Genomic DNA, 16,046 nt, shown 5'->3' with positions numbered 1-16,046 from the left:
AAAAGATTGTCTCGAGTAACCTTGTCAGCCTGCAAAACTTCCCAAATTTAATTACCCACTAAATTAGTACATGAAGAGGTGGATAACATTTAGTTTGTAAGTAGTGGGTCTATTTCAGCAAAAAAAGAAAAGTAGTGGGTCTGTTTAAGCAAAAAAGAAAGAAAAAAGTGGTGAATCTATTTACTGGTAAGTTATTTGTTTGATGGAGATAATAGCTAACTTCGTGTGGATCATGTTAGTAATAGTCATAGTTAGTAGATTAAAATTTCTATCTATAAATAGATCTATGTTTGTAGTTAAATTTTTAAGAAAAAAGTGAAGTAATCAAATCCATTTATTCTTCTTCATTTTTCTTTGTCAGTAATCTTAATTTTCATCAATGAACAATCTCATACCAAAAACAAAAGATTATCAAAAGTCGAATCTCATAGAAAAGTTAATAAAGCATCACACATCACAAAATGCAAAAGGGGCAATGTGAACAATTCATTGATTAGAAAAGATAAATCTGAACTATCGCGTAAGTATTATAGGCGCCTTCTTCCTTCACAAACCCCCTCTCAAATTTGCCTTGAGGAGACACCTATAACACTTATATGAAGCGCTTTCAGAACTTCCCTCCCTAAAATAGTGAAACCCATTGGTATCACTCATGATAATTTGCCTCCCTAAGATTCTTTATACATGCTTCATAAGAGTGGTGGTGCCTACAATGTTGAGGAACTTCAAGAACATGATAGGAGAACCAGGAGATAATGATACGAGCTCAAAAGCAAGAGCAAGCTTCTCAATCTAGTGCTTGAAGAGTATCTTTGCTTGGTCCTCCAGTCCTCCTCATGGAGATCAGTTTCAACCTCAGCTCTGCAATTTTGTTTCTTCCTTTCCTCCGCTAAATCGTCTAATTTTGACGAATCTTGGACGGTTTCCCTCTCCAAAAACACTAACATTTATCCTTGTAGCTGGCCTTAAGAAGTTTACTGGATCCTGCACCTTTAACGCAGTTTATTTGTTCCAAGTAAGTTACAGTTTACCACATTATCAGGGTTTAATGTCAAACACATTTTGACGCATTCCCAGCGAACTCGAGTTTCCAATATATACTGCAGTAACCGAACAGCGAACAGGACATCAGAGTAGATGCATGAAACGAGCAGATGCATCAAACGGCATAGTAGCATTGTGTAACTGTTTGCTCGCACAAGATTCTGATGCGGGAGCAGCACAAAAAACACTTGGAAGCGTGGATTGACTGTTGGTGTTCCTTACCTTAGCATATGCCTAAAAATCTTCACAACCTGATTGAGAAGAAATTTTAAGTGATACACTACCTAAGAAAGATCATTTTGCTTCTTATGTTTTTACCATTGATGCTCGAATTTATTTATTTTATATTTTTTGTTTGTCTCTCTTGAACAACTTTTTTTTTGTCGAAACTCTCTTGAACAACTTAGGATAATACATTTTTTTTAGCATCAACTTGATTTAGGGGGATTAGCTTCTGGTGGTTGGGTTTTAGAATCTCCCTTCCCAGACATAACATGTTGAATGCCTTCTTGATACCCTTGGATGAAGCTCTTTAGAGCGTCACTATAAGAAGATGCCCTAGTCATGTAAACGCGCTGCAAAGCCGGCCTTAGAGTCTCCATTCCTCCTCTAGCAGCAATAGCTGTTCATTCAATCAGATAATATATAATCACATAAGATATCAATCCCAAAATGAAATAAGGCAGGACGGGATCTCTTTACTCAAAATTGAGGTTAAAGAATGATTTGAAACCTAAAGTCATCTTGATTACGTAGAAAAACTATTTTAAGAATTCAATCATACACATATGAGATAACCTCTTAATATGAAATTCTAATTGAAAGCAATTTCATATTTACTCCTGAAAAAGTTTAGACTATATATAAACGGCCCAATCCATCTACATCTTTTTGGATTCAACTAATTTCATGTTTTTAGGAAATGTAACTATTAAGTTTGTGGTCATCCAACTCCAAACCAATTGCAATGAGTGGAGAAGACTTAGCTGATCACCCTTCTCTCATGTGGAACTATTCTTACACACCTCCTTCGTGTGGAGTTCTTTTGAGCCTAACACGTTTTTTTCTTTTCTTTTCGGGTGACGTGGTGCATGTGTGGCTTTTAAACCTATCACGTGTGAGGTAGCTCTGATACAGTGATAGTTAGTGGTTTAAATGAAACTCGTGTCCGTAATGACTATGTAACTGTAACTATCTTAGATGGTCGTATGGTACCTTTTGTAACCTTACTGAATATGGAAAAACTAAAGCATGTGCACTTAGTTCACTTTTGATTTCGGAATAAGAAATATTCATAAACAACACTAACTCATGATCAAAATTTATTATTGGTATTTAAGAGATTAGAGATGCTCACCAAGATCCTCTAGTGCAGACGGTTGGTATATGCTAATAAATCCACCAAATCGAGATCTCGACGTTTGGTATTCCAGAAGACGTTCACACTTCTGACCTTCTGACTTCCGACCCGTAGACTTCTTACCGTCTACAACTATGATTTCACATAAGAGTTCTAGGTTTCTATGCAAGGAATTTTCCAATCAGATGTTTAAGAACCTTGTAATGTATCAAACATTCGAGGTTAGGTCGAATCAAATCCTCCACATTCTACCGGAAAAACCAGGAGCAGCGGGTTAACGCAATTCTAGTGTCTACCTTAGAAACATAACCCAATAGAAAGTTCAGATAGGGTTTTAATTTCCCATCTATACTCTTAGTTGTAATGTTTGATTAGAAGTGATAACGTTCGTCAATGTTGTACAAGTACTGATCAAATCATCAAAGAAATTCTAATTTGGGTTAAAGGGTTTTGTTAGGATTAGAAATCAAGGGAAGCTTAGATATAAGTTTTATAATTTTGGCTTTGGTAAAACCGTAATTTACTAATAGAGCAACGATGAATTAGGTTTCTAAGATGCTTTTCTTGGCTAAGGTGATAACATCTACTTCAACAGAAACGTACTCATATGATCTTAATATATATTTTGGTAAAGTAATTGAAACTACTGAATGTAGAGTTTAAAATTATAGTACCTGATTTTGAAGATCTTGAGATCTTTGAAGAACTTTCCAAACTACGCGTAGGTCATTCCGACGATTGTGGGATTTTGAAGTTCTTGAGGTCTGATGGTCTTTTTGGTGGTCTTTGACCACGGTGAAAGTGGTAGTGTTACTTCCACACTTAATCTTTAAGTTTCCGAATTCCAATAAACTAAAATCAATTAAAATGGTAAAATGACTCTTTTTTTTTTAATAAAAATCAAATAATAATAAATAAATTTTAATGTTTAAAGTTTTAGATAAATTAGATTTAAAATAATTATAAAAATGTTTAAACTATTTATAAATATGAAAGTTAAAACTAATGTTAAAATCTTAATTAAACACTTAAATCAAAATTAAAATAAAACCAAAAAAATGAAGTGTAAAGTTGTGACTTAAAATTCAACTTTATAAAATATAAATCTTAGGGTTATTTCCCTAATGGCCCCCTACTTTGTGACCAGCTTCCTGCCTGGCCCCCTACTTTACAAGAAATACTCATATGGCCCCCTTCCGTTATAACACCGTTACTCTCTCTCTTCCATTTCTTTTCTCTCTCCTCCAACATGTTTTCTCTCTCTGCCACATCGTTAAACCAGCCACATCATCGTCTTCACCGGCAGGGTCGCCGGCCGGCCAAATTTCCGGCCAGCGACCTTCAAATTTTTTTTTCTCTCTCTCTAAAAAAAAAAAATTTGAAGGTCGCCGGCCGGAAATTTGGCCGGCCGGTGAAGACGATGATGTGGCTGGTTTAACGATGTGGCAGAGAGAGAAAACATGTTGGAGGAGAGAGAAAAGAAATGGAAGAGAGAGAGTAACGGTGTTATAACGGAAGGGGGCCATATGGGTATTTCTTGTAAAGTAGGGGGCCAGACAGGAAGCTGGTCACAAAGTAGGGGGCCATTAGGGAAATAACCCTAAATCTTATATAAAGATAAAATTAAAATAAAGATTAAAAATAAAAATTAAAGTAAAATGAAAGATTAAAATTAACTAAAGATTAAAATTTAAATAGAAATAAAACATGCAAACCAATATAAAATTTAAAATTAAAACTAAAAATTGAAATTTAGAATTAAATTAACAAATTGGAAACTAAAGACAAAAGATTTAAAATATTAGAAAATATAAAACAAAAGTTAATAATTATTTTATGATATAGTTTTAATTTTCCATCTAAACCCTTTGTTAGTAATGTTAGATTAGAAATGGTAACTTTCTTCTTCAATGCGTACGAGTACTAGCCAAATCGTCATACAAACTTTAAAAGGGGTTTTAGGACATTTGTTATGATTAGAAATTGTGAGAATCTTAAATATGAATCCTTTTATTAAACAATAATTTACAAATAAAGCAATTAGATTTTTCTAAGTTGCTTTTTTAGGCTAAGGTGATAGTTTCTACTTCAACAATTAAAATATTTTAAAAAATTAAACTATTTATAAATACGAAAGTAAAAAAACTAAAGTAAAATTTTAAGCAATTAAATCAAAAATTAAAATAAAACTAAAAATTGAAGTGTAAAGTTGTGATTTAAAATTCAAGTTAATAAACTAAAAAATATAAATCCTATATGAAGATAAAATTAAAATAAAGTTTAAAAATTAAAATTAAATAAAAGATTAAAATTTAAATATAAAATTAAATAAAAGATTAAAATTTAAAATAAAAATAAACCATGAAAACCAATATAAAATTAACATAAATATAAAAATTAAAAACTATAACAAAAAAATTAAAAATTAAAACTAAAAATTTAAATTTAGAATTAAAATTAACAAATTGGAAACTAAAAGCAAAAGATCTAAAAGTTAAAGATTTAAAATATAATTTTTGGGCTTATGCCCCCAAAATCTACCCCTAATAACACATTTAATCCACTCTAATCTTCAAATGGTTTTATAAACCAAAATATTAAAAGAAATAGATATCTAGTCCATTTTGTATCCATCTCGAGAGAAAACTCAAATCTCTAGGATGCTTATAATTTCATAATACCTAATCTAACCTTATATACAATGAAACACTTCCGTTTTAATCAGATCCACCAATATTTGGTTTCCATTTTTATCTCCCTTTTTCTCTCTCCAATCACGATCTTAATAACCGAAACCATTATCTTCAATTCTAATCAAAATCGAAAACCAGAGTTTTTTCTCTTCCTGAAATCTATATTCATTCTCTTTTTGAAGAAGCTTCAGATCTCATTCTAATCCAATAAACCAGCTAAAAACTCCATTGTTTATTTCGATTTCTATAAAAAAGATTCAGGTTCGTACCTTTTTTAAGATCTACACTTGCTTATGAGGTTAAAGTAACAAGTTTAATATTTCTTTCTAATGTTTTTCATCATTATCTTTAAAGATATTTATGATTTTCATTATAATCGATTTCATATATGTATCATCTTCTCAAATATTCGTCATTATTCATGATTTTCTCTCTCTAAGATCTTCATAACCGATTTATGATATTAATGTTAAATCCTTGTTTACTAATTCATTATCTTCGATTATGTTATGTTTGTATCCATGGATTATTTTATTTTTCATTAGATTTAGGTTATAGATCTTGATGTTAAGAACATCTATTGATATTAGACCCGATAACGATACCATTTTTTATCCAAAGAAGATTACGTACGTTTTTTTGTAACAGAATGTAAACGATGTGTAATTTATACGAAATTATGTGTACTTTATTGAGCATCACAGTTTTGTACCAGAAAAGATTCCCTAAGTTTTTTTGTAACAGAATGTAAACAATGTGTAATTTACATTGAAGTGTGTCCATTTATTGAACATCACACATTTGTACCATAGAAGATTCCGTACGATGTTACTGTAACAAAATGTAAATAATGTGTATTGTGCAAAAAATTATATATACTTTATTGCGCTTTACACACCACAGAAGATTTTGTACAATTATACTGTAACAGAATGTAAACATTATGTAATGTTCCAAAAATTATATGTAATTTATTGCACATTATACATATTTTTTCACATAACAGTGAGCTTGTGATTCAAACTAAAGTTCTGTTTGTCTCCTAACGTATTATGAAGTTTAACAAACAGTATGCATAATTTATTCAATTATACATGTCGTTTCTAGTAAATTATATGTTTTGTTGACAAATGTATATGTTTTCTTTTTGTAGTTTTGCTGTTACTTATGGAATTTCCTACAGAATCATCCAATCTAAGTAAGACCACAAAACTAAAATCTGATTGCTCGGATAAAATATTTACTGAAGTTGGTCAGTTGTTTCCCGGTGGTGCAAAAGCATTTCGATATGCTCTTCGACAATATAGTGTAACTGTTGTTTGTCCTGTTCAACACTACAAATGGAGAGTACATGGATGGACACCATTTTTTAACCAGAGAAGATTTTGCACGGTTTTTTTGTAACAGAATGTAAACGATGTTTAATGTAAAAGAAATTATGTGCAATTTATAGACATGACACACATATATTTGATAAATTGCGTTGTATACATGACAAATGATGGTTTCCTCGTCATAAATAACACATAATTTACGTAATTGTTTCATAATTTGTATTTGGTGTGTGTTTATGTATGAGTAAAAACGAAAACAAATGCTGCTGTAATATTTCCAGAAAAATTTACTCTATCCAAATCTGAAAGTTAAGTGAGAGAAACTGATATATACGTATCGAATATTAACCCCCAAATCACGCTAATTGATCTCAGAAAATGAATACTTTCCAAATCTGAAATTTTCTTAGGGTTTTGGTAACTAATCGTTGAGGGAAGGTTTTGATTCGGTTTCAAAATAGATGATAGATGAGAGAGAAAATCTTGTTTAAATTATGTCCTTTTTTATCCTTTTCTAAACCCAGAATCACGGTACAATATACCGTTTGAATTTCGGTTTGGCCCCACGTTAAAAAATCCCGCGAAATTTGTTTAGGGACATGGAAGGTATTTTGTTTAATATACTAAGAATTTTTAGTCCCAAGAGCAAAAGGACTAAAAACCTATTTTTTTAGAAGATTGTACCATAAATCTTTTTTGAACATTATTTTGGACTATATACCCATTGACCCTTTAAAATATTAGAAAATATAAAACAAAAGTTAATCATTATTTTATCAATATTAATAAGAATTGTTAATTATTAAAATTAACTGCATAACAAAAAGTACACATGTGATACAAATAGCAAGTTATTGATATTAACATTTAATGGTCAAAATGTACAAAAGTAAATCATTAACGTCGTGACACTAAACAACTATATTTTATATGTTTTTTAAGATCTGTTTATCTAAGTGCCATCTTTCTGGTTGAATGCAGCTAGGGCCGGAAAAACGGCCAGAAAATCCAAAACCGACCCTAACTGACTGTTCCGAGACGACCCGACGTCCGTGAAGCACCCGACTCGGAGGTACCCGACCCGAAAAATAGGGTGGAAGCCGGCGGACACGGGTAAGGCCTCTTACCCGAGTTCCAGCCCATTGAACCCGCCCGTTGGACAACCGATACCCGACCACGCGATAAACCCGCCCGCAAGCCCTCAACTTTATGATTCAGGACATACTGATCCAACAACATAGCCTCCTTAGCTTCTCTTTCTCCATTTAGGGTTAGAGTACATAAGCTAGTTTTTTACTTTTCCTTCATTATTTTCTAGGGCATTTTAGAGTTTCAGAGAGAGAGTGTGTGTGACAGAGAGAGAAAGAGAAAGAGCGAGAGAGAGAAAGAGAAATACTGTATGGAGAATCTTCATTAACCTTCCAGGATTTTTAGAGTTTAACTTTTTAGGGTTTTTTAGAGTTAACTTTCTAGGGTTTTTTTAGAGTTATGACTTTTGCTTTCAATAACTCAATGGCTAGATGAAGACCAACAGGAGTTCTGGAGAGACAAAGGAAGAGGTATGAAGACTACCCTTGCTTTCTCTACATGAAAACTATTGATGAAATCAGATTTATATTTATAAATAAAGATTTCTTTTTTCTAAAGAATCAGATCTGGATTAATTACAAAAAAATCTTCCAAATGTCAACAAATCTCTATTGATGTATTCTTTTAAATTATTAAATTTTAACTATTACTTTTCATAAATCAGATCTGCTTTTTTTTTTGTTGTTATGATATATATTCTGAAACAGATCTATATTCTGATGAATTAGAAATGTAATTTTTCTCATGGTGGTGATGTAAACTCTTCTGAATGCGTGATAGGTTTTTCAGGTTTGATTTGTTCAATTTATAGAGGAGACTTTGCCAAAATTCAGTCTCTTTTGTGAATTGTTCATATACATGAATCCAAGTGTTTTTTATCTCCATGAAAACTATTTTGGGTTACATGTTTTCCGAGCATATTTTCAAAAGGTTTTAACTATATTTGATTTTTCCGTTGTGTTTGTTCTTGATTTGTAACCCGTGATGAGAGCTTTGGCTTGGGTTTATATTTGAAACTGGTTGAAGTGACAATTGGACCAAGTTTCTTTTATAAATTGTCTGGCAAATCGTGATTCTGAACGCGGGGCGTCGCACAGGTTATAGCTAGTATGTTATAAAAGATATTGTCTTTGGCAACCTTGCCTGCCTGTAAAACTTTCCAAATTTAATTTACACACTTAAGTGTCGTTTGTCAATACTAAAATAAGTTACTTTTTTGCTTATTTAAGTAAGAAAGCAAAAAAAAATTGTTTGGTAACGTGAAAATTTCCGACTTCACTGAACTTAAAGTTCGTCTTTCTTTTAAATTCATATTTTTAGCTTTTGACTTTAAAGTTTTTTTTTTTTTTTTTGTTGAAGACTTTTGACTTTAAAGTTAAGTAACTTTTCTTCAACATATGCACAGACTTTACTTTACCAAAAAATTTCTTTGCTTATTTCCACTCCACCACCACAATTGAACTTCCATCACACCGTTGTACTATACACCACCACCACCATTGTATCTCAACCACCACTACCATACCTCCACCACCACCATACATCCACTGCCACTGTACCTACACCACCACCACCGTACCTCCACTACCACCACCATACCTCCACCACTGTTGTACCTCCACCACCGTCGTACATCCACCAACACCATCCCCAAACATCCACCACTACCATCCGATACCTCCACCATTATCATATCTCCCCACCATCATACCTCCACCACCACCATATCCCTACCACCATACCTCCACCATCGTACCTCCACCACCACAGCTTAATCACATCACAACCACCACCGCTTCCATCACTATACCTCAAAGGACTCCACCACCACCACTACCACTACCACTAATATCACCACCACCTCCTTCAAAAATGTAATAATGAAAATCGTAAATAAATTTAATTGAAATCAAGTATCTTTATGAGAAAAAGAAAATAGAAAAGTAAATTACATTAGCAAATTAACTTTTTTACTTCTAAATTTTTTTTGTCAAACATACTTACGATAATTTTTTTACTTTTTTGAAGCAAGAAAACTTCTACTACAAGCAAAAGTATTCACACTTTTGGTTGTCAATCGACACCTAAATTAGTACATGTTGAGGTGGATTAACTTTTAGTTTTTAAGTAGTGGGTTATTCCAGCAAAAAAAATGTATTGGATCTAGTGGTAAGTTATTTCTTTAATGGAATTAATGACTAAGGTGCTGTTTGTTTTTTTATTTTTTCAGATCTGAAATCTGAATTAGAACCCAATTCAGATTTCAGTTGTTTGATTTTTAATTTACGAAAATCTGAAAATCTATCTGAATTAAATTTTTGTCTGAATTGGCTGAATAAGAGCAACCTTATTTCAGACTTTAAAACAAGTCTGAAATAAGGGTCCAAGTTCTGAAAAGTTTGAAATGACCTTTCTGCCCTCTTATTCTATTTAACACTTCTGAACTTTCATCACTACTCAGCCACCACATACCGTCGCCGCCAACACCTCTGATCACGAATAATACCACCACCACCACTTCTGGTCACAAATATGCCACCACCACCACTTCTGGTCACAAATATGCCACCGCCACCACCGCCACCACCGCCATACACCACCTCTGATCACAAATATACCACTACTTCTGGCCACAAATATGCCACCACCACCACCACCACCACCTCGGATCACAGATATACCACCACTACATAACCCTAAACTTTCATCACAAAACAAACTAACAACACAAAAAAAAAATTAAAATAGGAACCTTGCATCGCCGTGTGAAACACCATAAGATTCAAAAGTGGGTCTTGCATCATAAATGGAACCTTTATAATCCATCCCTTTAGCCTTATTGAATTTTTCTTTAATAAAACCAGCCCATCTTCTTCCTTGAAGATGCATATTTTCATACCCAACTCCTTTAAACCAACCTTCTCTCTCTTCATTATGATCGATTTCCTTCCACGTCTCTGAAAATGAAGAACCATCAGGTGGTGGTGGAAGAAGATGAATAAAAGCACCAAATGCAAGATCATGATTCCCACATAGGAAAACATGGGTTTGATTTGGGTATCTAGAGGGTAGAGAGATTAAGAAAGCAATTACTTTTCGAGTATCTGGACCTCGATCACAGTAATCGCCTAAGAAGATTATGAGAGCAGATTGGAAAGAGTGTGGGTCATTTAGGGTTTCGAGATTAGACCAGAGATTTACACTTTCTCATTCGTCTACAGAGAGAGGGGAGACGGGAGGGAGGGAGAGACAGAAGGAGAAAGAGAGGCAGCAACAGTTGTGTAGAAAGAGAGAGCAGGAAAGAGAATAAGAAATTTAGAGATTAGGGTTTCTGTGGGTTAAATATATGACGAGGGTATAAATGTCAAAATATTGTTTCAGACTTAATTATTCAGATTTGAAAAACAAACATCTGACTTGTAAAAAATTTAGATATTTCAGATTCAGCCAATTTCAGTTCAGCTAATTCAGATTCAGCTAATTCAGATTCAGACACACTTAAAAAAACAAACACAACCTAAGTTAGTGGATTAAAATTTATATCTATAAATAGACATGTGTTTCTAGTTTAATTTTTAAGAAAAAAGTGAAATAATCAAATTCAGTTGTGCTTCTTCATTCTTCTTTGTCTATGCGTTCAATTGTTCTCTCTTAATTGGACATCAATGAACAATCTCATACTGAAAAAAAAAAAATTATCAACAGTCCAATGTATAAAGCATCACACATCACAAAATGCAAAAGGGGCGTTAAGAATATCTGAATATGGACCATTCATTGATTAGTAGAATTTGAACCATCGCGCGTAAGTGTTATAGGCGCCTTCTTCCTTCACAAACCCCCTCTCAAATTTGCCTTGAGGAGACACCTATAACACTTATATGAAGCGCTTTCAGAACTTCCCTCCCTAAAATAATGAAACCCATTTGTATCACTCATGATAATTTGCCTCCCTAAGATTCTTTATACATGCTTCATAAGAGTAGTGGTGCCTACAATGTTGAGGAACTTCAAGAACATGATAGGAGAACCAGGAGATAATGATACGAGCTCAAAAGCAAGAGCAAGCTTCTCAATCTAGTGCTTGAAGAGTATCTTTGCTTGGTCCTCCAGTCCTCATGGAGATCAGTTTCAACCTCAGCTCTGCAATTTTGTTTCTTCCTTTCCTCCGCTAAATCGTCTAATTTTGACGAATCTTGAATGGTTTCCCTCTCCAAAAACACTAACATTTATCCTTGTCGCTGGCCTTAAGAAGTTTACTGGATCCTGCACCTTTAACCAGTTTATTTGTTCCAAATAAGTTACAGTTGACCACATTATCAGGGTTTAATCTCAAACACATTTTGACGCATTCCCAGCGAACTCGAGTTTCCAATATATACTGCAGGAACCAAACAGCCAACATCACATCAGAGAAGATGCATGAAACGAGCAGATGCATCAAACGGCATACTAGCATTATGTAACTGCTTGCTCGCACAGGATTCTGATGCGGGAGCAGCGCAAAAAACACTTGGAAGCGACGATTGACTGACTGGTGTTGTTCCTTAACTTAGCACATGCCTAAAAATCTTCACAACCTGATTGACAAGAAATTTTAAGTGATAACCTAAGAAAGATCATTTAGCTTATGTTTTTACAATTGACGCTGGAATTTATTTATTTTATATTTTTTGTTTGTCTCTCTTGAACAACTTTTTTTTGTCGAAACTCTCTTGAACAACTTAGGATAATAGATTTTTTTTTAGGATCAACTTGATTTAGGGGGATTAGCTTCTGGTGGTTGGGATTTAGAATCTCCCTTCCCAGCCATAACCTGTTGAATGCCTTCTTGATACCCTTGGATGAAGCTCTTTAGAGCGTCACTATAAGAAGATGCCCTAGTCATGTAAACACGCTGCAAAGCCGGCCTTAGAGTCTCCATTCCTCCTTTAGCAGCAATAGCTGTTCATCCAATCAGATAATATATAATCACATAAGATATCAATCTCAAGGCAGGACGGGATCTCTTTATTCAAAATTGTGGTCTAAAAAATGATTTGAAATCCAAAGTCATCTTGATTATGTAGGAAAACTATTTTAAGAATTCAATCATACACAAATGAGATAACCTCTTGATATGAAATTGTAATTAAAAGCAATTTCATATTAACTCCTGAAAAAGTTTAGACTATTAAACAGCCCAATCCATCTACATCTTTTTGGATTCAACTAATTTCGTGTTTTTAGGAAATGTAACTTTTAAGTTTGTGGTCATCCAACTCAAAACCAATTGGCAATGAGTGGAGAAGACCTAGACATGATATTCTTGGTTAGCAGATCACCCTTCTCCCATGTGGAACTATTCTCACACACCCCCTACGTGTGGAGTTCTTTTGAGCCTAACACGTTTTTTTCTTTTCTTTTCGGGTGACGTGGTGCATGTGTGGCTTTTAAACCTATCACGTGTGAGGTAGCTCTGATACAGTGGTAGTTAGTGGTTTAAATGAAACTCGTGTCCGTAATGACTATGTAACTATAACTATCTTAGATGGTCGTATGGTACCTTTTGTAACCTTACTGAATATGGAAAAACTAAAGCATGTGCACGTAGTTCACTTTTGATTTCGGAATAAGAAATATTCATAAACAACACTAAATCATGATCAAAATTTATTATTGGTATTTAAGAGATTAGAGATGCTCACCAAGATCCTCTAGTGCAGATGGTTCTTTATCTTTAGTTGTTGTTTTAACTCCATCATGCTTATCTTCGTTCTCTTCGTACTTTTTGTACTCATTGGGCCGAAGTTCAGGGCCAATGTCCCTTACCCAGCTTGCCGCGTAAAGCCTAGAAGCTTCCTTCAACACCTAGAGAACATAAGAAAACCTAGAATGTAAAAACCAGATTTCTAAACCCACAAGTATTGCCTAAGGTCACGCCGCTAGGACAATTGATAATAAATGAAAGTTCATATCACAAACGACATGATTTATGTAGGGCACCCCAAGAAAATTTACTTCCCGTATTAATATGGTATTACATTAAAACGGTACTTAATGAAAAGAGACTTACATAATAGCGTTCTTTCCACGTCAATTTTCTTCGCTTTTTTATGTGAGGTGGATCTGGCAAAGATGAAGGAAAGGCGATTTCCTTCAGATCATATCGAACATAATCATACACTTTCCTACAGACAACCTTCAACTTCATCTCGCACTCTGCTACTATCCTGGACAAAAAGAAACGAAACACAAGAAACATATTATATCTGTAAACTCGTATAACCAAATCGAATTCCAAATTATTCGATATTGGCTGATATTCTGAATATTACTAATAATCAAAATATCTAACTAAGATCTTAACCTATACAAGACTACACTTACATGATCAAGATATATAAAGAATCCACATAAGAACTAGTAAGCCAAAAATCTTTTCTTTTCTTTGAGACATTTCATCAAACAGAGGAATAGCATATCTAACCAACAAAATTTTTGTATGCCCTAAATTGTTAACTTCAAAACAGCCCTAGAAAATCTCAAAATGGATTAAATTAACAAAAGATTGACCCGCAAGAAGTCCAAAAGAGTAGAAGAAATAAGGAGCAACAATCTCACCTGAAATTGATTAAGCAAAGAAGAAAGTCACTCCCTGAAAGTTCACTTGGCAAGTCGAGTGTCAACTGTCAAGTCTTTTGAACAAAAAAAAAGGTCAAGTGTCAAGTGGTATACCAAATGATGGTGTCTATAGCTGATGTTTAATTCAGACATTGTACCTAATGGGCTCTGAGCTTCAACAAATATTATTTCAAAAAATTATAAGGCACCCCATTTTTACCTGTACCAAGTACCAACTCTCTTTGACTTGGACAAAGCCTCTGTTAATGGCACCTACTAGAAAAACAATAATGCTAGGTTGTCGCCTTCTTGACCCCCTACTCGACCGTAGTCCGTATGATAATAAAACAAGGGGAGATGCTAGAGTGCCCAGCTCAGTGCCCACTAAAATGTCAGCTGACGTGGATTAACTAAAAGACAAAGTTTTTTCAAAGTTTGACTACGGTGGGGACTGCTTTTATTTCTAAATGATTTGGACATTTTAGTGGGCATTCTAGCTGGACACTCTATCATTTAGAGGGGAGAAGTTTGGTTTAACGGCATATGGTAATTTTCCACCTCTTTTCCCCTTCATTAATTGTCATATAGTCAAAGGGGGAGTCTATCTCATGCCACAACAAAAAAAACAAGGAAAGATGAACAGAAGACTTCCCCTCGTCTCCGACAAAAGAGAAGAACGTAGTAGGAGACCAACATACAAAGAGATATGGAAATATCTACAAGATTGCAACAACCACCACAGAATTACTAGTTCGGTACAAAAAAAAAAAACTGACACTTCGCAAATTGTAACCAAGAGAAACCTCTAACTCAAAGTCTCAAAGCACCCCGTCAGCCTATGCAAAATTAATTTGTTAACCTAGATCTGAATGCTGCTTTTTAAGTGATGTCACATAGAGCTACTTACTACACTAAAAAAAACTTGATATTGAGTTATGCTTAAATTCTTCATATCTTTTTGCTTACTTTTGAAATAAAAACTTCTCCGGGACAAACTCTTCTTATCAAAAAAGGCAAATTTGTAACACTTTTTTTTTTGTTTGCAATCATCACCATACACTTTGGCTCAACCTAATTTTTTAAAAAAATAAGAACATATTTGGTAATTTAATTATATATGAACAAACAAATATGTTTCTTTCTTCTACTAAAATAATTTCTTCATTGTCATTTTCATTATATATAATAGATGTAAGTCATATAACGACAACACCCTTACTTCGATAATATATAATATGCATTAATATAATATTAGAAGTGCAAAATTGTAATGATGTATTCGAATTTTGTCTTTGTACTCTATTGTCGATCGTGTAAATGTTTCTACATCACCGCAACCTAGCGTACTTTTAAAAGAAAGTTGATAAAGACCTAGCCCACTTCATGTGAAGTACTAACTCAAACACTCCACCAAAGGGTATAATAAAATTAAAGTGAAAGAAGCCAAACTTTTGTTGCCTTTATTTCATGGCCTTTTAAGCTAAATGATTTCCTCCTCCATTAACGAAGAGCTAAGTTAATAACCATTTTAGGAGGCCCTAACCAATCCCTTTCCCTACAAGTGCTTAATCCAATTAAGTTACTTAGGACTTGCTCTTTTAATATGAATTATTCAATTGATTTGTGATTTGTGGGCATTGAAATCACTTTCATATGGATTATCTCACTTTAAATTTTATTTTGATGACTTTCTTGTCTTACCCTCCATCATGGGCCGGAAAGTTTAACCCACAAAACTAACATGAAAGTTCACGGTTAATAATATACAATGTGCACTTGTTAAGTTTGTGGCCAATCTTACGACAAATAAAAAAAAGGTTGTGATCACTTTACTTAAAACTAGTTGGCAATGATTGGAGATGACCTACATATTATATTCTTAGTTGTTGGAGTGTCAATTCCTAATGCGGGACTATTCTCTCA

The 16,046-nt window shown here is 33.8% G+C and overlaps 1 protein-coding gene across 2 annotated transcripts; it reads right to left on the bottom strand.

The window, feature by feature from the left end:
• Positions 1–411: 411 nt before the first annotated feature.
• On the bottom strand, positions 412–14,226 carry EMB2735 (embryo defective 2735). 2 transcript variants are annotated; one of them, XM_086660263.1, is made up of 4 exons: positions 14,124–14,226; positions 13,576–13,732; positions 13,208–13,370; positions 412–1,666 (listed from the first exon to the last, which is right to left on the bottom strand). In XM_086660263.1, the coding sequence occupies exons 2-4, from the start codon at positions 13,711–13,713 to the stop codon at positions 1,473–1,475; spliced, it is 495 nt and encodes a 164-aa protein (XP_086516389.1). In that variant the 5' UTR covers positions 13,714–13,732; positions 14,124–14,226; the 3' UTR covers positions 412–1,472. The 2 variants fall into 2 exon arrangements, with proteins under 2 accessions (XP_086516389.1, XP_086516388.1); XM_086660262.1 differs by lacking the exon at positions 412–1,666 and adding an exon at positions 12,105–12,464.
• Between the last annotated feature and the right edge of the window lie 1,820 nt (positions 14,227–16,046).

This window comes from Eschscholzia californica, unplaced genomic scaffold (genome assembly GCF_041429995.1).
Source record: "Eschscholzia californica isolate CP2 unplaced genomic scaffold, dmEscCali1.0.p SCAF_2, whole genome shotgun sequence".
In the NCBI taxonomy this organism is placed as follows: Eukaryota; Viridiplantae; Streptophyta; class Magnoliopsida; order Ranunculales; family Papaveraceae; genus Eschscholzia; species Eschscholzia californica.
This window is presented reverse-complemented; position numbering and strand designations above follow the sequence as displayed.

What these genes read in the sequence shown, in the direction of transcription:
- EMB2735 (XM_086660263.1), bottom strand. Translation starts at nt 13,713, where the DNA reads ATGAAGTTGAAGGTTGTCTGTAGGAAAGTGTATGATTATGTTCGATAT. An exon ending in CGTGGAAAGAACGCTATTAT is followed by an intron (nt 13,371 to 13,575) that starts GTAAGTCTCTTT and finishes TATGTTCTCTAG; the next exon opens with GTGTTGAAGGAAGCTTCTAG. An exon ending in ATCTGCACTAGAGGATCTTG is followed by an intron (nt 1,667 to 13,207) that starts GTGAGCATCTCT and finishes TTGAATGAACAG; the next exon opens with CTATTGCTGCTAGAGGAGGA.